The 20,487-nt window shown below is 35.7% G+C and overlaps 1 protein-coding gene across 12 annotated transcripts in view; it reads left to right on the forward strand.

Moving 5' to 3' along the window:
- TRDN (triadin) overlaps positions 1-20,487 on the forward strand; it is a 424,466-nt gene that overhangs the window by 364,234 nt on the left and 39,745 nt on the right. For 11 of the 12 annotated variants that reach the window (XM_088840567.1, XM_088840568.1, XM_088840571.1 and 8 more), the window contains 8 exons: positions 8,531-8,557; positions 9,016-9,045; positions 12,999-13,028; positions 14,217-14,243; positions 14,968-15,015; positions 16,766-16,813; positions 18,170-18,187; positions 20,197-20,241. In XM_088840567.1, the coding sequence (XP_088696693.1) occupies positions 8,531-8,557; positions 9,016-9,045; positions 12,999-13,028; positions 14,217-14,243; positions 14,968-15,015; positions 16,766-16,813; positions 18,170-18,187; positions 20,197-20,241 (273 nt within the window). The remainder of the gene's footprint in view (positions 1-8,530; positions 8,558-9,015; positions 9,046-12,998; positions 13,029-14,216; positions 14,244-14,967; positions 15,016-16,765; positions 16,814-18,169; positions 18,188-20,196; positions 20,242-20,487) is intronic. The other variant, XM_088840569.1, reaches the window with a different exon arrangement.

Here is a 20,487-nt window from a genome sequence, read left to right on the forward strand (position 1 = left end):
CCCTCCACCCCTAAACTGTGCCCTAATCAATACCCTGATCTTTAAACTAAGGATTGAATCTCACTGAGCTTACATCATAATGGGGGCTCATTTCTTACTGTCTTATTTTTCCCCCTAAGACCTACATAAAGTATTAGGATGTAATGAAAGGTGTTTAGGGTAATATAGTTTCAGTTCAGTTCAGTTCAGCCACTCAGTTGTGTCTGACTCTTTGTGACCCCATGGACCGCAGCATGCCAGGTCTCCCTGTCCATGACCAACCCCTAGAGCTTACTCTACCTCATGTCTATCGAGTCGGTGATACCATCCAACCATCTCATCCTCTGTCATCCCCTTCTCCTCCCGCCTTCAATCCCTCCCAGCATTAGGGTTTTTTCAAATGAGTCAGTTCTTCGCATCCGGTGGCCAAAGTATTGGAGCTTCAGCATCAGTCCTTCCAATAAATATTCAGGACTGATTTCCTTTAGAATGGACTGATTGGATCTCCTTGTAGGTCAAGAGATTTTCAAGAGTCCTCTCCAACACCACAGTTCAAAAGCATCAGTTCTTCGACACTCAGCTTTCTTTATGGTCCAACTCTCACATCCGTACATGACTACTGAAAAAACCATAGCTTTGACTAGATGGACCCTTGTTGGCAAAGTAATATAGTTCAATAAATAATAATTAAAACATGCTTGTGCCAGGTGGTACTAATCAATCTAAAATGCTCTTCAGTGCATTTTATATTCCAGGCCCAAACTACACAACAGTCACACCTAAACATCATAGTATGAAGTGAAGTGAAGTCACTCAGTCGTGTCCGACTCTTTGCGACCCCATGGACTGTAGCCTACCAGGCTGCTCTGTCCAAGGGATTCTCCAGGCAAGAATACTGAAGTGGGTTGCCATTTCCTTCTCCAGGGGATCTTCCCAACCCAGGGATCAAACCTAGGTCTCCCACACTGCAGGCAGATGCTTTACCCTCTGAGCCACCAGAGAAGCCCAAACATAGTATAATTTTTTCCTTTTCTTAGATGAAATAATCAGATTAATGAGAAATCCCTTGCACAGATTTTCACATGTTTTTTCATGTATCCCAAAGCAAGGTGATCACAATATAATTTGAAAAATATCCTGTGTAGAGAAAAAATGGAAGATTTCTGTTTTGATAATATGTTTTATTGCAGGGTCACAGAGTTAAAGAACTCCATTTTTTGTAACCCCTTCACAAATATTTTAGCAGTATCTTCAATGGATCATCAGTGGAATGTGTTTAGTGTGTGTATTACTCAAGAGAGCAACCCTCCACTGATACAGAACTTAATGATCCCTTGTTCATTAAACACAATTATTGTGGACTATATGTGTGATAATAAACAAGTGTGAAGGACACTAAAGTGAGAGTTTCAGTCCTTGCCTAGTGAATCTCATAGTTTACTTGGGAAAGACAAATGAGTAAATAATTACGAAGTATTACAAATAATGAGACCTGGGTTCAATCCCTGGGTAGGGAAGATCCCCTAAAGGAGAGCATGGCAACACACTCCAGTATTCCTGCCTAGAGAATCCTATGGACAGAGGAGCCTGGAAAGCTACAGTCCATGGGGTCGCAGAGTCGGACATGAAGTGACAGCACACATAGCACACACAAGTATTGCAAATAATTACCATGCACAGGAATGATGGTTCACACTGGATATGTAGAATACAGGTTAGGAGCACTGAACCCACCATGAAAAGAGGTCAAGAAAGGTCTTGTGAGGGAGACAAGAGCTGAGCTGTCTTAATAAATGAGCATGGTATGGTGAAAGGTGGCAAGAAGTGGGGAAGCACATCAGATGAAAAGAAAACTGGAAGATGAAAAGGATATATTTGAGGCTATAATGGAGGCACAAACTGAGGAGGAAATAAACAAGTGGAAGTACACTCAAGATATGTTTAGGGAATGGAAGGAACAGGACTCTGAACAACTGAATAGGGATGGCAGAGCATGGAGCAGAATACTGGGTGATTTCTAGCTTCCTGGTTGGAATTGTTGGTGGAATGTGGTAACATTTACAAAGATAGGGAACTTGGTTACAGGAGAGAATAATAGATCATGATTCATTTTTGAAATTATTAAGTTTGAATTTCCTGTTGATATATACATTTTTCTTTAGAAAGTTAGCTAGGTGGGTCAGTAGTGGAATGTCCATTTATTTCTTTATATTTTTCTCCAACCTTTCAAAGGATAGGTGTCATATCTAGAATTGATACAATTTTCTGTGCCTTTTGAATGAGATGAACCTAGCATGGCATTTCAACCAAATCTAATTTCTATGACTTTCACCAGAATTAAACACTTTTGTAATAATTCTGTTTCAATTAATAGGTAAGTTCTATAGCCTAAGTATTAAGAGACTGAAGTGCTTAAAATGTACTAAATGCTGGATCAACACTTGCTGAGTGAATGAATGGATAGGTGAATAATTATGGTGTGATATCAGCACTATATTAAGTTCTACATTAAAAAAAAGACTTCAAAATGATTCTATTACTTCTCTTAACTTTCTTTATATTTCTTTTCTCTTAACTTCCTCTAATCTCTCATACCTGGTCTTGGTGAAAACAAAACATTTGCTGCTAAATAGTTTCATCAACATCATTTTAATCTCTTGAACATTAATAAGTAGGACTCAAATGGTCCCTCACCACACATTTGAGGCAAAATATAAACTCTTTAGTACGCATTGTGAGAACAGAATTGTCAGAGGTAGGATGCTTGAATAACTGAAAATATTCCAAAGAAATTTATTGTTAGTACAGCTTCAAAAAGTTTAACAAATTAATTGGTGCCTAGAAGACTTCAGTTCAGTTCAGTTCAATTCAGTCGCTCAGTCGTGTCCGACTCTTTGCGACCCCATGAATCACAGCACGCCAGGCCTCCCTGTCCATCACCAACTCCCGGAGTTCACTCAAACTCATGTCCATCGAGTCGGTAATGCCATCCAGCCATCTCATTCTCTGTCGTCCCCATCTCCTCCCACCCCCAATCCCTCCTAGCATAAGAGTCTTTTCCAGTGAGTCAACTTGTCGCATGAGGTGGCCAAAGTATTGGAGTTTCAGCCTCAGCATCAGTCCTTCCAATGAACACCCAGGATTGATCTCCTTTAGAATGGACTGGTTGGATCTCCTTGCAGTCCAAGGGACTCTCAAGAGTCTTCTCCAGCACCACAGTTCAAAAGCATCAATTCTTTGGTGATCAGCTTTCTTCACAGTCCAACTCTCACATCCATACATGACCACGGGAAAAACCATAGCCTTGACTAGATGGACCTTGGTTGGCAAAGTAATGTCTCTGCTTTTCAATATGCTATCTAGGTTGGTCATAACTTTCCTAACAATGCAAAGCCAATGAAGCTGGGGAAAATAAAAGTGTTTCTGTATATAAATTTCTCTGGATTCATGTATCCATGGAAGTACATAACCAGAATAGACATTAAAGAACTTTCCAAACACTATATCAATATGCTACTCTTAAATTTAAAGAATGCCATGAACAATATTTTGCTTCTTGTCTTCCATAATGCATTTCTGTCTATTATGAAAAATTTTTCTGGAAATTTAGTTTCAAGTGTTAAAGGCAATTCTTGCTTACCAAATGGTTTCTAGAAGACCAAAAGCTTTTTTAAAAATCCTTAATTGTATTTTGTTTTCCTGATTTCCAGCACTACATAAATAATGCTAACTCTCTGTTTTCATTAAATCTCTAAAAATATATTTGTGAACATTAGATAAATAATACAGTATTATTGTTTCAACCAAGTAACTTTACACAGTACATTTGATAAGTTGCCTCTATAGGAAACAGTTCATGTACAAATCAGAGAAGATTTCCTTTTAAGGTTTTGCGATGTATTTTACATATTTAATATTTATACTTTTCCATTTTAATTTTGATAATTAAAACTTTAAAAACTTATTGAAACATGTAGCTAAATAATGACTTCTAGTAAAATGTAATAGGATCTTTGAACTGATTCAGGCATATATAAAAGTTCTTATAACATTTTCTTGCCTCCTCCAAATAGCTTGTTTATTCAATATATACAGCACAAAGTTTAGATATTAATCTCCAAGTCAATTTAAAAGGCAAAGTGCCTGTTAAGTAGTTCTTTGGGGCTAAGATATATATCTACAACATAACCATTTTCTGCTGCTGCTGCTGCTGCTAAGTCACTTCAGTCGTGTCCGACTCTGTGCTAAATAGTTGTGTAAGAGATATATCTGAAACAAAATCACTAGTCTTAAAAACAAGGTTTGTTAATCTGTCTTATACTTACAAATGTGCTTCCACAGCAGAAGATCTATCAGGAATTGAGTAAACAGACTTACTAAAGAGCAATAAACCTAAGAGGAGTTAATGCTGCAACATTTCAGGTTGACCATCTAAACTATGTCTCCTAGTAAAAGTTATCTATTATTTAGATTTAAATTAATATTTAATGTAAAACCTGAATGGTATCTTAGAAATCATCTAATCTAACTTTTTTTGGAAAAGGAGAACCAAACAAATTAAATGGCCATGTCAAGGTTCCACAGTAAATGAGTGTCTGAATGAGAATTAGACCCAACACTTAAGATATCTTATCACGGCCTGTCCCAGTGTCCTACAGAGTAAATAGTTTCTGATTGTACTAGGTCAAAATTGTATTAATTTTGTCAGATGTTACTTTCAAGATTCCTTTATGTATAGATATAGAGAGGCTTTTTTTATGTATATAATTTTAAAATGCTGTGATTTTTATCATTCATGTGTCTAATATTTTAGAATATGTTGGCTCTTGTTTCCTTTTACTTTCTTTTTTTTGTTTGTTTGTTGAAATATAACTATTTATTCTTTTAAATATATGCATTGTAAGGGTAGAAATGGGAAATACTATACTGACATGTTGTTTTTAATACAATTCAATATATTTAGATAATAGAAAATATAAAACCTACAACAGAAACAGAAAAATCTAAAAGCTCCATAAGTAAAATGAACAAATATATTTATGTCTGTATATACTTACTATATTGCTGCTTACTATTTGAAATGTATTCTGTGAATGTGGAGTCAATTACTACTTCCATGAGAACATCAAAGTTACAATGATTTGGGTTTTTTTGTAAAAATAAACTATTCTTGTTTTATATGAATTTGATTTCACATCACACTTTCCAGATCTCAATCACAAACATCTGAGTAGAATATTGCTGTCATCTATATTGAAAAGTTGACACACTATAATCAACATAAGCATGTTCTTTTTTTAGCTTACCCATTTATGTCTCAGTCGATTGAAGGCTTTCTCTGATTTTAATTAAACTATGTTTGCTGAAATATAACATACACCATTAGCTGGAATGCAGAATTGTAAAAGAAAAAATAGCCCTAGTTTTTTTGTTAAATGAATGATATTAATAAATGTAGTCATGGTTATCAAACAACAGTTCTCAAACTTCAACATGTGTCAGATACACCTGATGCACTGGCCTACCCCTAGAGCCTATGATTCTGAAGGTCAGGGATGGGACTAAGAATTTACATTTTTAAATTCCCAGGTGGTGTGACTGTTTGAAAACTGCTGCCTTAACAGAATTCTCCTCCAAAAATCGTTCTACACTTGTCCTTATGTTTATTGCAGCCTAAATATGGACCTTAGGAAATATTTAGGCTTAGACCATGTATAAACAGACATTTACTTGCATTTTATTCATTCATATATCTGCAAGTGTGTTTGCCTGTGAAGTATCATCAGATTTTAAACTGGTATTATATACTGTAATAACTGAATGTATAAGATAAGATAGTAGGAATGTAAAAGAGCTAAAGAATATTTAGGACTGATGTTAGCAAGGTGGTGATACAGGAATTTCTAATGTTCATTTCCTCTCAAGAAACTTCAATCCAAACAACTATCTGTGCATGAAAATAACTTCACAAGAGCCAAGGATTCTGAGGGATTAAAACACCTGAGTGAAGCAAAGAAATAAGTAAAGATACATTGAGGAGCGTGGGAAAAATAGATCCACCTTCCCTGCATTCCACTTCCCCAAGCCTGGGCAGCCCATCCTCATAGGAGGAGAGTGAAATGAGTGGCCAGTTTCACCACAGACCCCAGAGCTGGTCTGAATAATCAATAGGATTTAGCCAGATGAAGAAGGAAGATGAATGTTCTAGACAGTAGATTGTGCTTAACAATGATCATGATGTCCAAAATATAATGTTGGCACATAAAGGGGAAAGTTGTGCAACCATATCAGATAATGCTTTCTGAGGAAGAGGTAGGTGAATCCTAATAAAAAAATGGAGGGAAGAAAACGCTGATAGAAAAAATCAAAAAATGGAAACGTTTCCATAAATTGTGAGATATTCCCTTTATAAAATGTAAAGTGGATGATTCAGAATCAAGATGTTAGGTCTTCCCAACTTGATCTATAGATTCAGTGCAATTTCCATTAAAATCTCAACAAGTTCTCTTGTGCATGTTAACTAAGTAATTCTAAAGTTTACGTAAAGTGAAAGTGAAGTCGCTCAGACGCGTTCAACCCTGCAACCCCATGGACTGTTGCCTACCAGGCTCCTCTGTCCATGGGATTTTCCATGCAAGAGTACTGAAGTGGGTTGAATTTACATGGATCAGAATAAAATCCAGAATTGCCAAAACAAAACTGAAAAAAAATGAACAAAGCTGATGGGATGACACTACCCAACTTCAACACTTACTATAGACTGCAGAAGTAATATTTATATTTCTTTCTCTACCTCAAGTAGTTTCCTTATGTGCATATTCTGGTCAGTACTTGCTGAAGCCTTGAGGGAGCCTTCCACAAATCCCCCAGGCTTTATCTCTTTTCTTTCTCTTTCTAGTATCTTTAGCTTCCTACTTTACATTGTTCTGGTGCTTCCCTGGTAGCTCAGACAGCATAGAATCTGCTTGTAACACAGGAGGCCTCCGTCAGGAAGATCCCCTGGAGAAGGGCATGGCTACCCACTCTACTATTCTTGCTTGGAGAATTCTATGGGCAGAGACTGTGATGGGCTACAGTCCAAGGGGTCACAAAGAGTCAGACATGACTCAGCAACTAACACTTTACATTATTCTGACTGCTGATCTCTCATTTTCTTGGTTTCTCAAGATTCCCAGCTAGATGTCACCAAATCCGCTCTGTGCCTGCACTGACTGCAACTCCTCACAGCATTAAGCTGGGATAATCATAGAGCACACCTCATTTGTTTTTCATCACTTAATAGTCACTGTCCTCTATTGTCTGTTGTCCAACCTTATTGTATATAATTTTCTTCTGTTTCCTGTAGTTTCAAGTACGAAAACAAATCAAGTCCCTTCATTTTATCTTAGCAAGAAGGGAAAGTCACTAGGATACTTTTGAGAATGAAGAGAATGGTATAAATGTTTATCTTATTATAGTAGAAAATGTTATGTTCCTCCTTCCCAGAAGACAAGTGAACAGAAATTTAGAAAGAAGAAAGTGATCCATATAATTACATATGTTCATTGATATTGGAAAGTAAGGAGAATTGGTGACCACAGATGTCTAATAAATATAACATTGGGAATAGATGCTAGATGATAGTGAATTAATAATTAAATGGGGGTCAACAAATGGAAAAAGAAGTAAAGGTGACATTCTTTAGAAGTTTAGTTGAGCAGTGATGGAAAGGTATTGAATGCTATTTATACGGGAATTCAGAATCAAAGGTGCTTTGTTTGCTGTTAAAATCTTTGTTGAGACAAGAGAGAAAGTTAAAATTGACTATGGATAGGACAGAGGTTGGCAAACAATGTCCTGCAGACTGGCTACCAGCTTGTGTAAGTAAAGTTTTATTGGAACATAGCCAGTCTATTCATTTACATAGTGTATGTAGCTGCTCTGTGTTACAACAGCAGAGTTAAATAGTGGCTCCAAAAAAAATCTCCATAGATCTCCAATAGAGATCATATGGCTCCAAAGTAAAAAAAAAATATATATATATATATTATATATGAACTTTCATAGAAAATTTGAGAACCCTTACACTAAGAATCCAATATGCAATAAATTCATATAGTATACTTTAGATCATCAGGAATTGCAGATTCAGAAGCAATCACTTCATAATATATCATACTGGAACAAACAACATATTTATAATGTTAATGTAAATGAAAACAGTACTCTTGAATTTTTCATTTTGGGTAATGAAAGACTAAAAGTAATTTCTCAAAATAAAATGACATCTTCTACCTTAACATTAGATTAAACAATTAACATTATATACGAGAGTTTGTGAAAAAAGTATCTTTTGATGGTGCCATGAAACTAAACTGCTGTTATTTTAAATGATTTTTCAATTGGTAACTTGGCTTGGACATTAAAGTACATATGCTATAAAAATTTCAATAAATAGATAGTTGGGGTCTACAGTGTTTGATTTTCAAATGTGTGATATTCCATCATACACAATGTTGATCCAATAACAATGATATGACTCCATTTTTAATAATTTTTAAACTATTTTTAGGCAAAGAAGTCAAGCCCAAGTCTCCACGTATGTTATGTGCATGCCAAATATTAAAAAATCTTAAATGTATGCTTTACTCATCCTCTGATTCTATTGTTGAGTGTTTTGCATAAAGTCAAAGGTTTAACTATTTTGTTAATAGTGCTAATAGTGTTAATAGATAATGTGCTGGTTATCTTGTATTTCTGAGGATTTGCTATGCTGAAATTTTCCTTCCTTCCTTGGATGAACAAATTAATACCTTTCATTAATTTCTCATTAAAATCCTTAGTGCACATTTCCAAGGTTTTCTCAAAATAATTCTTATTGTGGTTGGTAATAAAGAATCTTTACTTGTGTGTGTATTAATCTGCTGCAGTTATAAGAAGAGGAAAATTAAATATATTGATGATTAGAAAATAATTAATATATAAAAGAAATATGCATGAGCATAGGAAATAAATATTTTGATACAATCATAATTACTAATGTTTACTCATTTTCAGAGCCACAAGTAAAAAAACAAGAGAAGCCAGGTATGTACATTTAATGTGTAGATTCATACTTGTACTCCATGTTTATAACCATAGCGTTTGCTGTGCTGTGCTTTGTCACTCAGTCATGTCCAACTCTTTGCAACCCCATGGACTGTAGCCCACCAGGCTCCTCTGTCCATGGAGATTCTCCAGGCAAGGATACTAGAATGTATTGCCATGCCCTCCTCTAGGACATCTTCCCAACCCAGGGATTGAAGCCAGGTCTCCCTGGGTTCCATTCTTTACCATCTGAGCCACCAAAGAAGCCCAAGAATGCTGAAGTAGGTAGACTATCCCTTCTCCAGGGGAACTTCCGGACCCAGGAATCAAACCGGGGTCTCCTGCATTGCAGGCAGATTCTCTACCAGCTGAGCCTCCCGGAAAACCCCATGAATAGCATATCTTTTTGCAAATATTCTGTCTGAGTGCAAATATTATATTAAAATTTTATTCTTGAACAACTTTTTAAAATTAAGCAAACAAACCCTGTATAAGAGACTGCAAAAGAGACATAGGCATTTAGAACAGTCTTTGGGACTCTGTGGGAGAGGGTGAAGGTGGAATGATTGGGGAGAATGGAATTGTAGCATGTATATTATCATAAGTGACCAGTCCAGGTTCGACGCATAAATTTTCCTCTGTTCAAAAAAAAATAAAATAAAATAAAATAAAATTAAGCAAACATATACTAACTTTTCCTAGAAAAAGTCCTATTTACAAAGATGAAATCACTGATAAATTTATATCATTCAGAAGAAACAAATGACTATTTTTCGCTCATTGCTGTAGAACACAGACATCCTGTCAGAGAAACAGCTGCTCTTACTCTTCTAATTTTAGGAGGCTCCTGAGTCAGATGAACATTTCTGAGGGCAATAGCAGGCAGCAGGCACTATTTAAAAGAAAACACAGCAATGATTTTCAAAACTTTTCACTCGTGTCTCCAAACCGTATTCAGTTCAGTCAGTTCAGTTCAGTCACTCAGTCGTGTCCGACTCTTTGCAACCCCATGAATCACAGCACGCCAGGCCTCCCTGTCCATCACCAACTCCCGGAGTTCACTCAAACTCATGTCCATCTAGTCGGTGATGCCCTCCAGCCATCTCATTCTCTGTCATCCCCGTCTCCTCCCACCCTCAATCCCTCCTAGCATCAGACTCTTTTCCAGTGAGTCAACTCGTCGCATATGTTATTGTTCAGTCACTAAGTCATATCCGACTCTGTAATCCCACGGACGTCAGCACACCAGACTTTCTTGTCCTTCACTGTCTCCTGGAGTTTGCTCAAACTCATGTCCATTGAGTCGATGATGCCATCCAACCATCTCATCCTCTGTCGCCCCCTTCTCCTCCTACCCTCAATCTTTCCCAGCATCAAGGTCTTTTCCAATGATTGTCCCTTTGCATCTAAAGTATTGAAGTTTCAGCTTCAGTATCAGTCCTTCCAATGAATATTCACAGTTTATTGCCTTTAGGAATGACTAGTTTGATCTCACTGCTGTCCAAGGGACTCTCAAGAGTCTTCTCCAACACCACAATTCAAAAGCATCAATTCTCCAGCACTCAGCCTTCTTAATGGTCCAACTCTTTCATCTGTATATGACTAATGGAAAAAAACCTAGTTTTTACATACAGACCTTTGTTGGCAAAGTGATATCTCTGCTTTTTAATATGCTGTCTAGATTTGTCATAGCTTTTCTTCCAAGGAGCAAGCATCTTTTAATTTCATGGCTGCAGTCACCATCTGCAGTGATTTTGGAACCCAAGAAAATAAAGTCTGTCACTGTTTCCATTGTTTCCCCATCTATTTATCATGAAATGATGGGACTGAATACCACGATCTTAGATTTTTTTGATGTTGAATTTTAAGCTGGTTTTCCCCACTCTCCTCTTTCACCTTCATCAAGAGGCTCTTTAGTTCTTCTTTGCTTTCTGCCATCAGTGTGGTATTATCTGCATATCTGAAGTTATTGATATTTCTCCCAGCAATCTTGATTCCAGTTTGTGATTCATCCAGCCTGGTATTTCTCATGATGTGTCTGCATATAAGTTACATAAGCGTGACAATATACAGCCTTAACATACTCCTTTCCCAATTTTGAACCAGTCCATTGTTATGAGGTTGTTGTAATAAAATGCCACAAGCTAGGTGGCTAAAAACAACAGAACTGTATTCTCTTACAGTGCTGGATGTTAGATGTTTGAAATCAAGATGTCAGCAGGGTATGAGGCAATGGCTACCCACTCCAGTATTCTTGCTTGAGAAACCTCCTGGACAGAGAAGCCTGATGGGCTACAGTCCATTGGGTCACAGAGAGTCAGACACGATTGAGCAGTTAACACTTTCGCTTTTTGTTTGTTTCTGAGGCACTGGGGATTAGGACTGCAGAACATCTTTTAGTGTGACACAAGTCAACTTATTAAAGTCTATCTACCCTGTGACCCCTCCAAAGTTCATGTCCTTCACATGTAGCAAAAATACATTCACCCCATTTCAACATTCCTGAGTCCTAATAATTTTAGCATCACTTAAGTCCAAAACTTTATCAATTCAAAGTCTCATATCTCTTTATCTAAATCATTACGGGTAAAACTCAGGGTATGATTCTTCTTTCATAAAATTCCTCTCCACTTGTGAAACCAGAAAAATATCATCTGTTTCAAAAAAAAAAGTGAAACTGGTTTTGATGTATATTCCCATTCCAAAGGAGAAAAATTGGAAAGAAGAAAAGGGGTCACAGGTCCCAAGTAAATCCAAAACACAGCAGGGAAGATTCTAGTAGGTATCAAAGCCTGAAAATGTCCTCTTTGATTCAGTGCTGTGTTCTCTGGACCTGAGGGGAAGGGGATGGTGGCCCTGGCCTCTCAGCCCACTGGGATGGCAGTCCTGCACTCTCTGCCCAAGGAAGTCCCATCATCCCAGTCGTTGAATCATGGCTTGGCCATTAGAGTTGATATTCTTACATTTCATCCTGTTTCTGTCCACTTCTGTCCAGACCAGCATTATTTTTGTTTGCATAAAATTTTCAAAAACATGACTCGTCTTGAGTTCAGTTCCTGAAGATCCAAGTCATTGGATAAGAGGGTCCCCCACAGAGCTCCCTGGGTCACCACAACTCTATTTCTGCCTTCTGCTGAGGTGGAGGATTGGATCCATGATTCTGTCCAGCCACACCCTTGGTCCTGTCTCCAGGGTGCACTTCTAGTCAGGGTGAGCATTTTCTCAATCACCAAGTACTGGTTCCTCTTGCATAACAGTTTACCCTTCAATTTATCTTCTCTTTCTCATTTTATTATAAGCAATGAAGAGAATCCATGCTGTACTTTCCACACTCTACTCAGAGTTTTCTAAACTAAAGATCCATATCCTTCACTTACAAACTCCACCTTCTACCCAACAGACAGGGGTTAAACATATTGTGTGTGTGTGTGTGTGTGTGTGTGTGTAGCACAGTTTAAGCAAACTCCAGGAGGTGGTGAAGGACAGGGAAACCTGGCATGCAGCAGTCCATGAGGTTGCAGAGTCAGACACGACTGACAGACTGAACAACAACAAGCATATAATTCTAGTCATAACATTGTCTAAATTTCTGAATCACAGCTAGATATATTTCAAAAAATATTCTTCTTCCAAATCCTATCATCAAGTCATTTATCTTATGTTGACATTGGGGCTATTCTCTACAACAATAATCTTGAGAAAACAGAAAATTCAGGTTGAAATCCATTAGCAGTAGCAACAACTTAATGATAGACAAGTATGTGGCATGATTTTAACTACTGTGTGTTTAATAGTCCAGTACTGGCAGGCCAGTAGGGAGCTAAGATAAGTTTTACTAAAATTCTGCTTTTTCAGATTATGGTAAATGAAATAAAATAGTGTCCAAAAATGAATTTGTGCACTAGTTTATTTTTTTCAGATTTTAAAATTTCTGTCTTTTGGTTTCCCTTCAGAGTCACAAGTTAAAAAGGAAGCAAAACCAGGTAACAATATTTTATTCTTAAATAAATACAGTGCTAATGTTGCTGTTATTTTAGAGCTAAAATGACACCAGTGGGGATTTGCACAGTTTCTTCCACATCCTCACTATTTTCCCTGCTCCATTATTCCATATGTTTTTACAGCACTGGATTAGGTCACAATGGGGATATTCATAGGCAAAATATCTGGAATATGGCTTTAAATGAATGTCAGCAGAGACTCCAGGTTTCAAGAGACATTTCTTAGAGTTCTTCAAAGTCTGGTGTTAGTCATATTTAATTTGTGAGTTTATTTCTGATAAGACACCAGAGTCACGAAATCATAGACTACTGGGACTTGAAAGGAAAAAGAACAAGAGTTTATCAAGCATCTGCTATGAGCTAAGGAATAGTGTAAGATTCAGTTTTCATCATTTCACTGTGAGAGGCATGTAACATGACAGTTATTACCCATGTTTAGTATCTGTGGAAACAGTTCAATAGACAAGATTTTCAAGTTAATAAATGTTGAAGCTAGAATTGTGCCCATGTTTGGTCTACTCAAAACCCTGGGTAATCTCACTAAGAGATTGTCCCAGACTAACAATGATTTTATTAAGAGGCAACGTTGACCTAAATCAGAGCAATCTTTCCAAGTTTACATTGCTATTTAGTGTGTGTAAGTCCTAGCTCTGGTACCAACCAGCTACTCACTTGAGGCAAGTCAAAAAAAAAAAAAAAAAACCCAAAACCCCCAGGTTCTATGGATGCTATGTCTTCATTATAAAAAATTATGTAGCAGGATTCTTAAAATAACAACAAACTCAAAAATCTAAGTCTAGATGTATATATACAATACTATATTATTCCTTTGATTCTCATCAGAGCTTACTTGACAACTCATCATCAACTTGAGTCCAGTTTCTCTTATAAAAAATATATCTTTTTAATGTACCAAGGTTGAAAAATGCCAAACTACTCTCTTATGATTTATTCTCCTGAGTATGTTTATTGGCTGCAGATGAGTATGTGTTACCCGATATAAACATTTTGCATTTTGCCTCTTTTTTAAAAAAAAATCATAAGACCAATACCATTTAAAGCTTCTGTTTAGGTCTAGTACTATTTAGAACTTTCATTTATTATTATAAATACTACAATTTTGCAGGCAAAATTAATTGATTTTTTATATTATGAATGTTTATGTTCTAGCTTCATCTGAAAAAGTTCAAATACACAGTATGTATCTTTACTTTATCTATAAAGCTAATATAGAATTTTAACAAAAAATTAAGTATTTTAATAATATATATGCAATATATGCCTCAGTATTTGTACTTTATTATGGCCTATGTTTTGGAAATTGTAGGTGCTTAAATGTAAATAAGAAATCTTGGTATATTGTTTTCATGCAACCAAAACCTTAAAGTTATTTTATCTAAACTAGCATGACACGAAAATTGAGGAACAGTTCTTATCCATAGGCACGTTTGTTCAAATCTGTCAATTATTTTTACTTAACAAATCACTGGACCATGTCACAGAGAAAATTCACCATATGTTAATTTATAAAGCTTCTAAATATCCAAAGGACTTCCCTGGTAGCTCAGGTGGTAAAGAATCCTTCTGAAATGCAGGAGACCCCAGCTGGATTCCTGGATCAGGAAGTTCCCCTGGAGAAAGGATAGGCTACCCACTCAAGTATTCTTGGACTCCCCTTATGGCTCAGCTGGAAACGAATCCGCCTGCATGTGGGAGACCTGGGTTTGATCCCTAGGTCAGGAAGATCCTCTGGAGAAGGGAATGGCAACCCACTCCAGTATTCCTGCCTGGAAAATTCCATGGACAGAGGGCAGGGGGACTGGTGGGCTGCAGTCCATGGGGTTGCAAAGAGAATAACTGTTAGTCACGACTGAGTGACTAACACACACATCCAAAAATATTTTCTTTTTATTATTTTCAGAACAAGACACAGTGAAACCAGAAAAGGCTATTTCTCATGGTAAACCAGGTATTTTGCTGGTGGTATTTGTAGTAGTAAATTGTCAGTGTTCTAATTTTAGCAGGATGATGAGCTTAGAGTCAAATCTAAAGTTATTAGGAAAGATTCATGTGTTAAGTCACTCAGCTTCTAATACTAGTCATCTTCACAGTGTTTTTTTGGTTTCTTTCTGTGCTGAGAACTTGGCCTGCCAGATATAACTAGATAGTTCATGTCTTTTCCTATCAGAAACTTAGCTTAGCATAAAGACCATTTTCGCCAGCATTCACTGGAATGCTGAATGCCCATTCAGTTGAATGGGCTCTATATTTTGTTTTGCTTTGTTCTGTTTGGGGTAAGACATCCCTAGAAAACTTGTAATTCAGAATGGCCCATTCAAACGTGATCATCTTCAGTTCCAAAAATGTCAAGAAAAGGAAATAAAGAAAGTGGTTTCCTCCTGCTTCTCATCCTTCTTCCTTCCTTCTTTCCTGCATTTTGCCTCCCTTCCTTTCTTATTCCTAGTTTTACACTTTACAGAAAGTGGAGGTAAGCCAGTGGGTTCTGCTCATAAAAAGAAATAGGAAAATTACCAAGACTAGTTTAATCAGTTTTTATTTAAGAATAGAAACTTCATTTAAATTTTAATTTAACCCAATTAAATATGAATTTAATTTTGAGATTGTACCAATTCCCAGTTCTGTAGAACATGGTCCTTTATTACAGGCTGAATTGTCTACCTGACATTGTGAATATGGTTAGGTCAGAATCTTTAAAAAGGTAAAAACACCTTCTCCAAACATATCATAGGAAACTTCTGCTTATATTTTTAAGATTTTACTTTAGAAAACCTGTTTTCAGTCGATTTGAGTCGATAGAAATAAGGAAAGCAGAGCCTGATTGTGGGGTGGTAAGAAAAGCAATATATACTGACATAAGCACAACTTTAGAAACAACTTTTAGAACCTTCTGATATCATGAATAACAAACCCTGTGTCTTTATTGTCCCAAATGATACCCATTTTTGAGATGAAATCCTGAGAACTGGATAGAGTTTCATCTCTGAGTGTCTAACAAAGGCATTCCCCTCTAGCCACATCTTTTATTTCAGTGATCGTGTTCATACTCTAAATTCTGTTTCCAAGTGAAACTTTCCAGTTAGGATATTTCACCAATTCATTCCCACTGCTGAATACTTGAAAAGCTTAATTTTATGTAGAATCTTTATTCTAATCCCTTTACTTTGATCCAAATCTCTTTAACTATGTCTACGAAAATCTATAGCACAGAAGACATCCCATAAATATAACCTTTGTCCTTCCCCATCTTTGTGACATAAAAACTTGGGCTTTCAGGCTAGTCCTGGCTTCTGAGGGAGGTGTCTTGCTCATGAAAGATAAAAAATTGTTTCTTTCTATTCTTATTCAATAATGAAAAAGGATGATGTGTTTTATGTGTTCTCCTGTATAAATAAATACGTGAAATACAGTGAAGGCAAAGGGTGAAATGTACTTAGATTAGGGGTTAGGGGACCATTTGAACTAGAAAAAGTTTTGTGGCAAGAAACTTGCAAAGGATATCTGCAGTTGGACAGATTTTCTTTGTGCTCCCATCCAATTTGAATAAAAGATATCACTTGTTTAATTGAGAAAACAGCTAAGGTTATCTCAGTATTGGTGTTACTTCAAAGAGAATACAAAATATCAAGGTTGAAATGTGTCACTGTTTTGAACTGATGCATTTAAAATGTCCACTTGTGTTAACTTTTTTCCTATCATAGATGAGAAAGTTGTCAAGCATGTAAAAGCTACCACGATAGAAAAAGCAGGTAAATAAGCTGCTTCAAATTTTTCTTCTATGTATCAGTTTTGTGTTATGTCAGTGCGCACACACACACATCTTCACTGGAGTGTAAGCACTTTGTGTCATAAATTCTAACATTCTAGATTCTTGTAAATAACTGAAAGATATATTCAATAAAAATTAACAGTGAAAAATTAGAGTGACATAACTATTTTTTAAAAGTTTGATTGACCTAAGTTTACATATAATTTGCCAGGAAAGCTATGCATGCATTGATTATCCTGTTCTATTAGGTGTTTAATCTCACTTTCGAACCACATTTTCTCCAATTTTAAAATCACAAAAATCTGGAACTGTCTGCTGTTCATGTATGAGGTGGAATAATTTTCATTCATGAGAACTTCATAGAGACTATACATGATTATATAATGTTTTAAAATCTGCCTTGAAAAATGATCAACAGAATATATAATATCAACTCATCATTTAATGTGAGAGAAAAAATATAGATATGTACACACTCTTTCATTTTTGGAGTTCTGTCCTCAAGGGATGAACAAAAGTAAGTTTTCATCTCAGCTGACATCTTGAAAGACTGAATTGCTTCCATTTGATTCCAAAATGAAAATCCTACTACCTTGGCCATGAATAGACTCCTATTTCTTACTAAAAATCTTTCCAAAGGAAAAAGACTATGAATTAATTTCTTTCTTTTAACAGATAATCATGATAATCAGGGTTTAAGTATAGTTCTCAGAGGAAAATGTAATATAATTGAGGAGAGAACTAATTATTTATAGAAATTGTGAACTATTATTTCTTTAGAAAGAAATCTCATAAGGCTATTTTCACATTACCTCCTATGACCATTGTACTGTATCCCAACCATTGCCTAAGCTCATAATTTTAATTTTCACCCTAATGTGTTAATTGGAGGAGGAAATGGCAAGCCACTCCAGTACCCTTGCCTGGAAAATCCCATGGACAGAAGAGCCTGGTATGCTACAGTCCATGGGGTTGCATAGTGTTGGACACGACTGAGCGACTTCACTCATTCAGTCCCTCAATGGGTTAATGTGACCCCTTGAGTATCTCATTTAGTTATATGGGTATTTGGAGATTATGAAGAAACTAGCCCAATGTATTTGTGTCTCAAATATATAGATTGGTTCAAATTTTACACAAAAGTTTGTGCACCTTAGTTTTCAATAAGCAGTGTGATTAACATATTTGCTGACAGTGAAATAACACTGTTCAGAGAGAATGAATTAATCTTAAGGAGAACTTAAAATGAAGAAGTAACAAATACAGATGCCAAAGAGTTATTTTTTCCATTGTTTGTATTTGTCATATGTCACTTGTTTTCTTTCATTCTCCACAGTCAAACCCAAACCAACAAGTAAGAGATGAAAATAAAATCTGAAAACTATTACTTGGCAATTTCAGCTTTTACAATATGCTTATTTTTTCCCAATTATTATTTTTAGTTTTGCCTAAAGCTAAAGTACTTCTGTAGGTGATAAATTACTGTTATTGCTATGGCTTTGATTTAACATCTTTGTCTTTCACTACTAATTAATAATTCACTATAATTATATGGAAAAAATCTATGGAAATTGTATTACTAAAAGAGTGAGACTGTACAAGCAATAAATAACACTAAGAAGCTAGAATAAATGGGCAATCTTTTAAATATACGTAATGAACAACAAAAGAAAATTAAATAATATACACTTTTTGGTGTTATGAAGCATATACTACTATTAATTTGTTTGCTTTAAGCAGCATTAATTATGTTAGGTAATCTTTTTATTATTGTTTTTCATAATTTTATGAATTATTAAATTTTTCCACTTGTTTATTAAAACCATGGAATTTTCTTATGAGCATAGATTTTAAAGATCATCCATTTTATTGCTCAGGAGTGATACAGATGTTACAGGTGTAGAGAGTTTAAAAAGTGGCCAATGGTCTCAGAAAAGCGTGAACATTTGCCCATTGTCACAGTAGTAAATATATCCAAAGTTGTGTCAGAACATTCAAGATTGGTTCTTGAATGATATATATTTGTGAAACAGAGGCTTAGATGAAGGCATGAGCTAATATTTGTCAAATGTTTTCTGGATCAAGTATGAAAAATGAATTGACAAGATCCAAAGATAGATTTGGTGAGGACAGTTAAGAGATCATATTAGTGATTCAGGAGATAAAGTGAAACATATGGAGCCTAAATAGAATGTATTTACCTCCCAGAACTTACTGCATGTATTTTGAATGCAATTAAAATATATAACTCTATATTATTTTTACTTTATTATACTTTTGAAGTACTATTATTATCACAGTTTTAATAGCTTGAATATTGGCTTATTTTATTGTGCATGCTTATGTAGCATTAACATTTACACAATTTTAAGATCATGGAAGTTCATTCTTGAGTGCTATCAATCCTTACTTTACAAATATCCAATTAAATCTTATGAAACATAGATCCCACAGATCCCCACCTACTTCACTGTTGGTGCAAGATGATGGGGAGAAAATAATATTGCTTTTGGGGAATCTCCAAATTCAGGCTGAGGGAAGGAAAGGACAGGTGAACCAGAACAGCTCAGGGGTAATAAACCTGGGGGTGATTGGTATGAACTAGCACTTGGCAGTGATCTATTCTATTTCCACACAATCCTAACTCCATTCAAAATATCCTACTCTAAATAGCTTTAGTTGAAATTCTACTTCTGATGAAAGAACGATATCTCCTAAAATTTACTTTAATTCAAATATTTTTCAAAGGTCCAAGAAGAATATTAAGTTCATGTTGTGATTCCAGTTGTCATGTCCTAGATTTAGTTGAGATTCATCTGTGAGAGTTCTAACTGAACCTAAAATGAGACGGTAGTCCAGGAAAATGAAAATACAAAGTGTGATATTTTCTGGAATAAAGAAAGTCTAGGTTAAATTTTCAACAATAAACGAATGACCAGCACCAAATTGCTTCTGTCCTGCCAAGAAGGGACCTAGAAGAAGTAAGAGAGGTAAAAAGGAAACTTATAAAATGCCAAGACAAATATCATCTGCTTTAAAATATTTCCAAAGAATGACTCAAGCTTCAGCAAAGAAAGAAAAATCCTCCTACAATTATTCTCCTTTTTGTCATATTCTATCCTCTTCTTATACCAAGAGGGATAGCATCTTCAAAGTATCTTACAGGATGCCCTGAGAATGAACCTGATCTTGTTTATAACATGTTTCCATGGCAATATGCTTTCTGTGTTTCAAGTTACATGCAAATGACTTTGGGAGCATCTTCCCATACAAACTGAGGATTACCTCCAAATATATAGATAAGAAATGCTTGCTACACAAACAATCTACAGATTGTGAGTTAATTCTTATATCTCTCTCTAGAAAAAGCTGAACATCAAGGAAAAGAATCTCCGTCTATAAAAACAGGTGTTTTTGCCTTTTTGGTTTGCATTCTATCTCTTGTTTTTATTACCTTTAAAAATTAAAGCAAAGCATATAAACACTTTTCATTTTCTTTCCTGGTAATATTTAGTCTTGTGATTTTGTAATAGGATCAAAGGGCTATGGAAGTGTTGATAAGCAGTTTGCTAAATATTATAACAAATATATATGGAATGCTAAGCATTCTATTATAATACAGCTGCGTTAACGTAATAGTATTTGCTTTCATGG

This window comes from Moschus berezovskii, chromosome 10 (genome assembly GCF_049115385.1).
Source record: "Moschus berezovskii isolate FMDL1 chromosome 10, NW_MosBer_1.0, whole genome shotgun sequence".
Lineage (NCBI taxonomy): Eukaryota > Metazoa > Chordata > Mammalia > Artiodactyla > Moschidae > Moschus > Moschus berezovskii.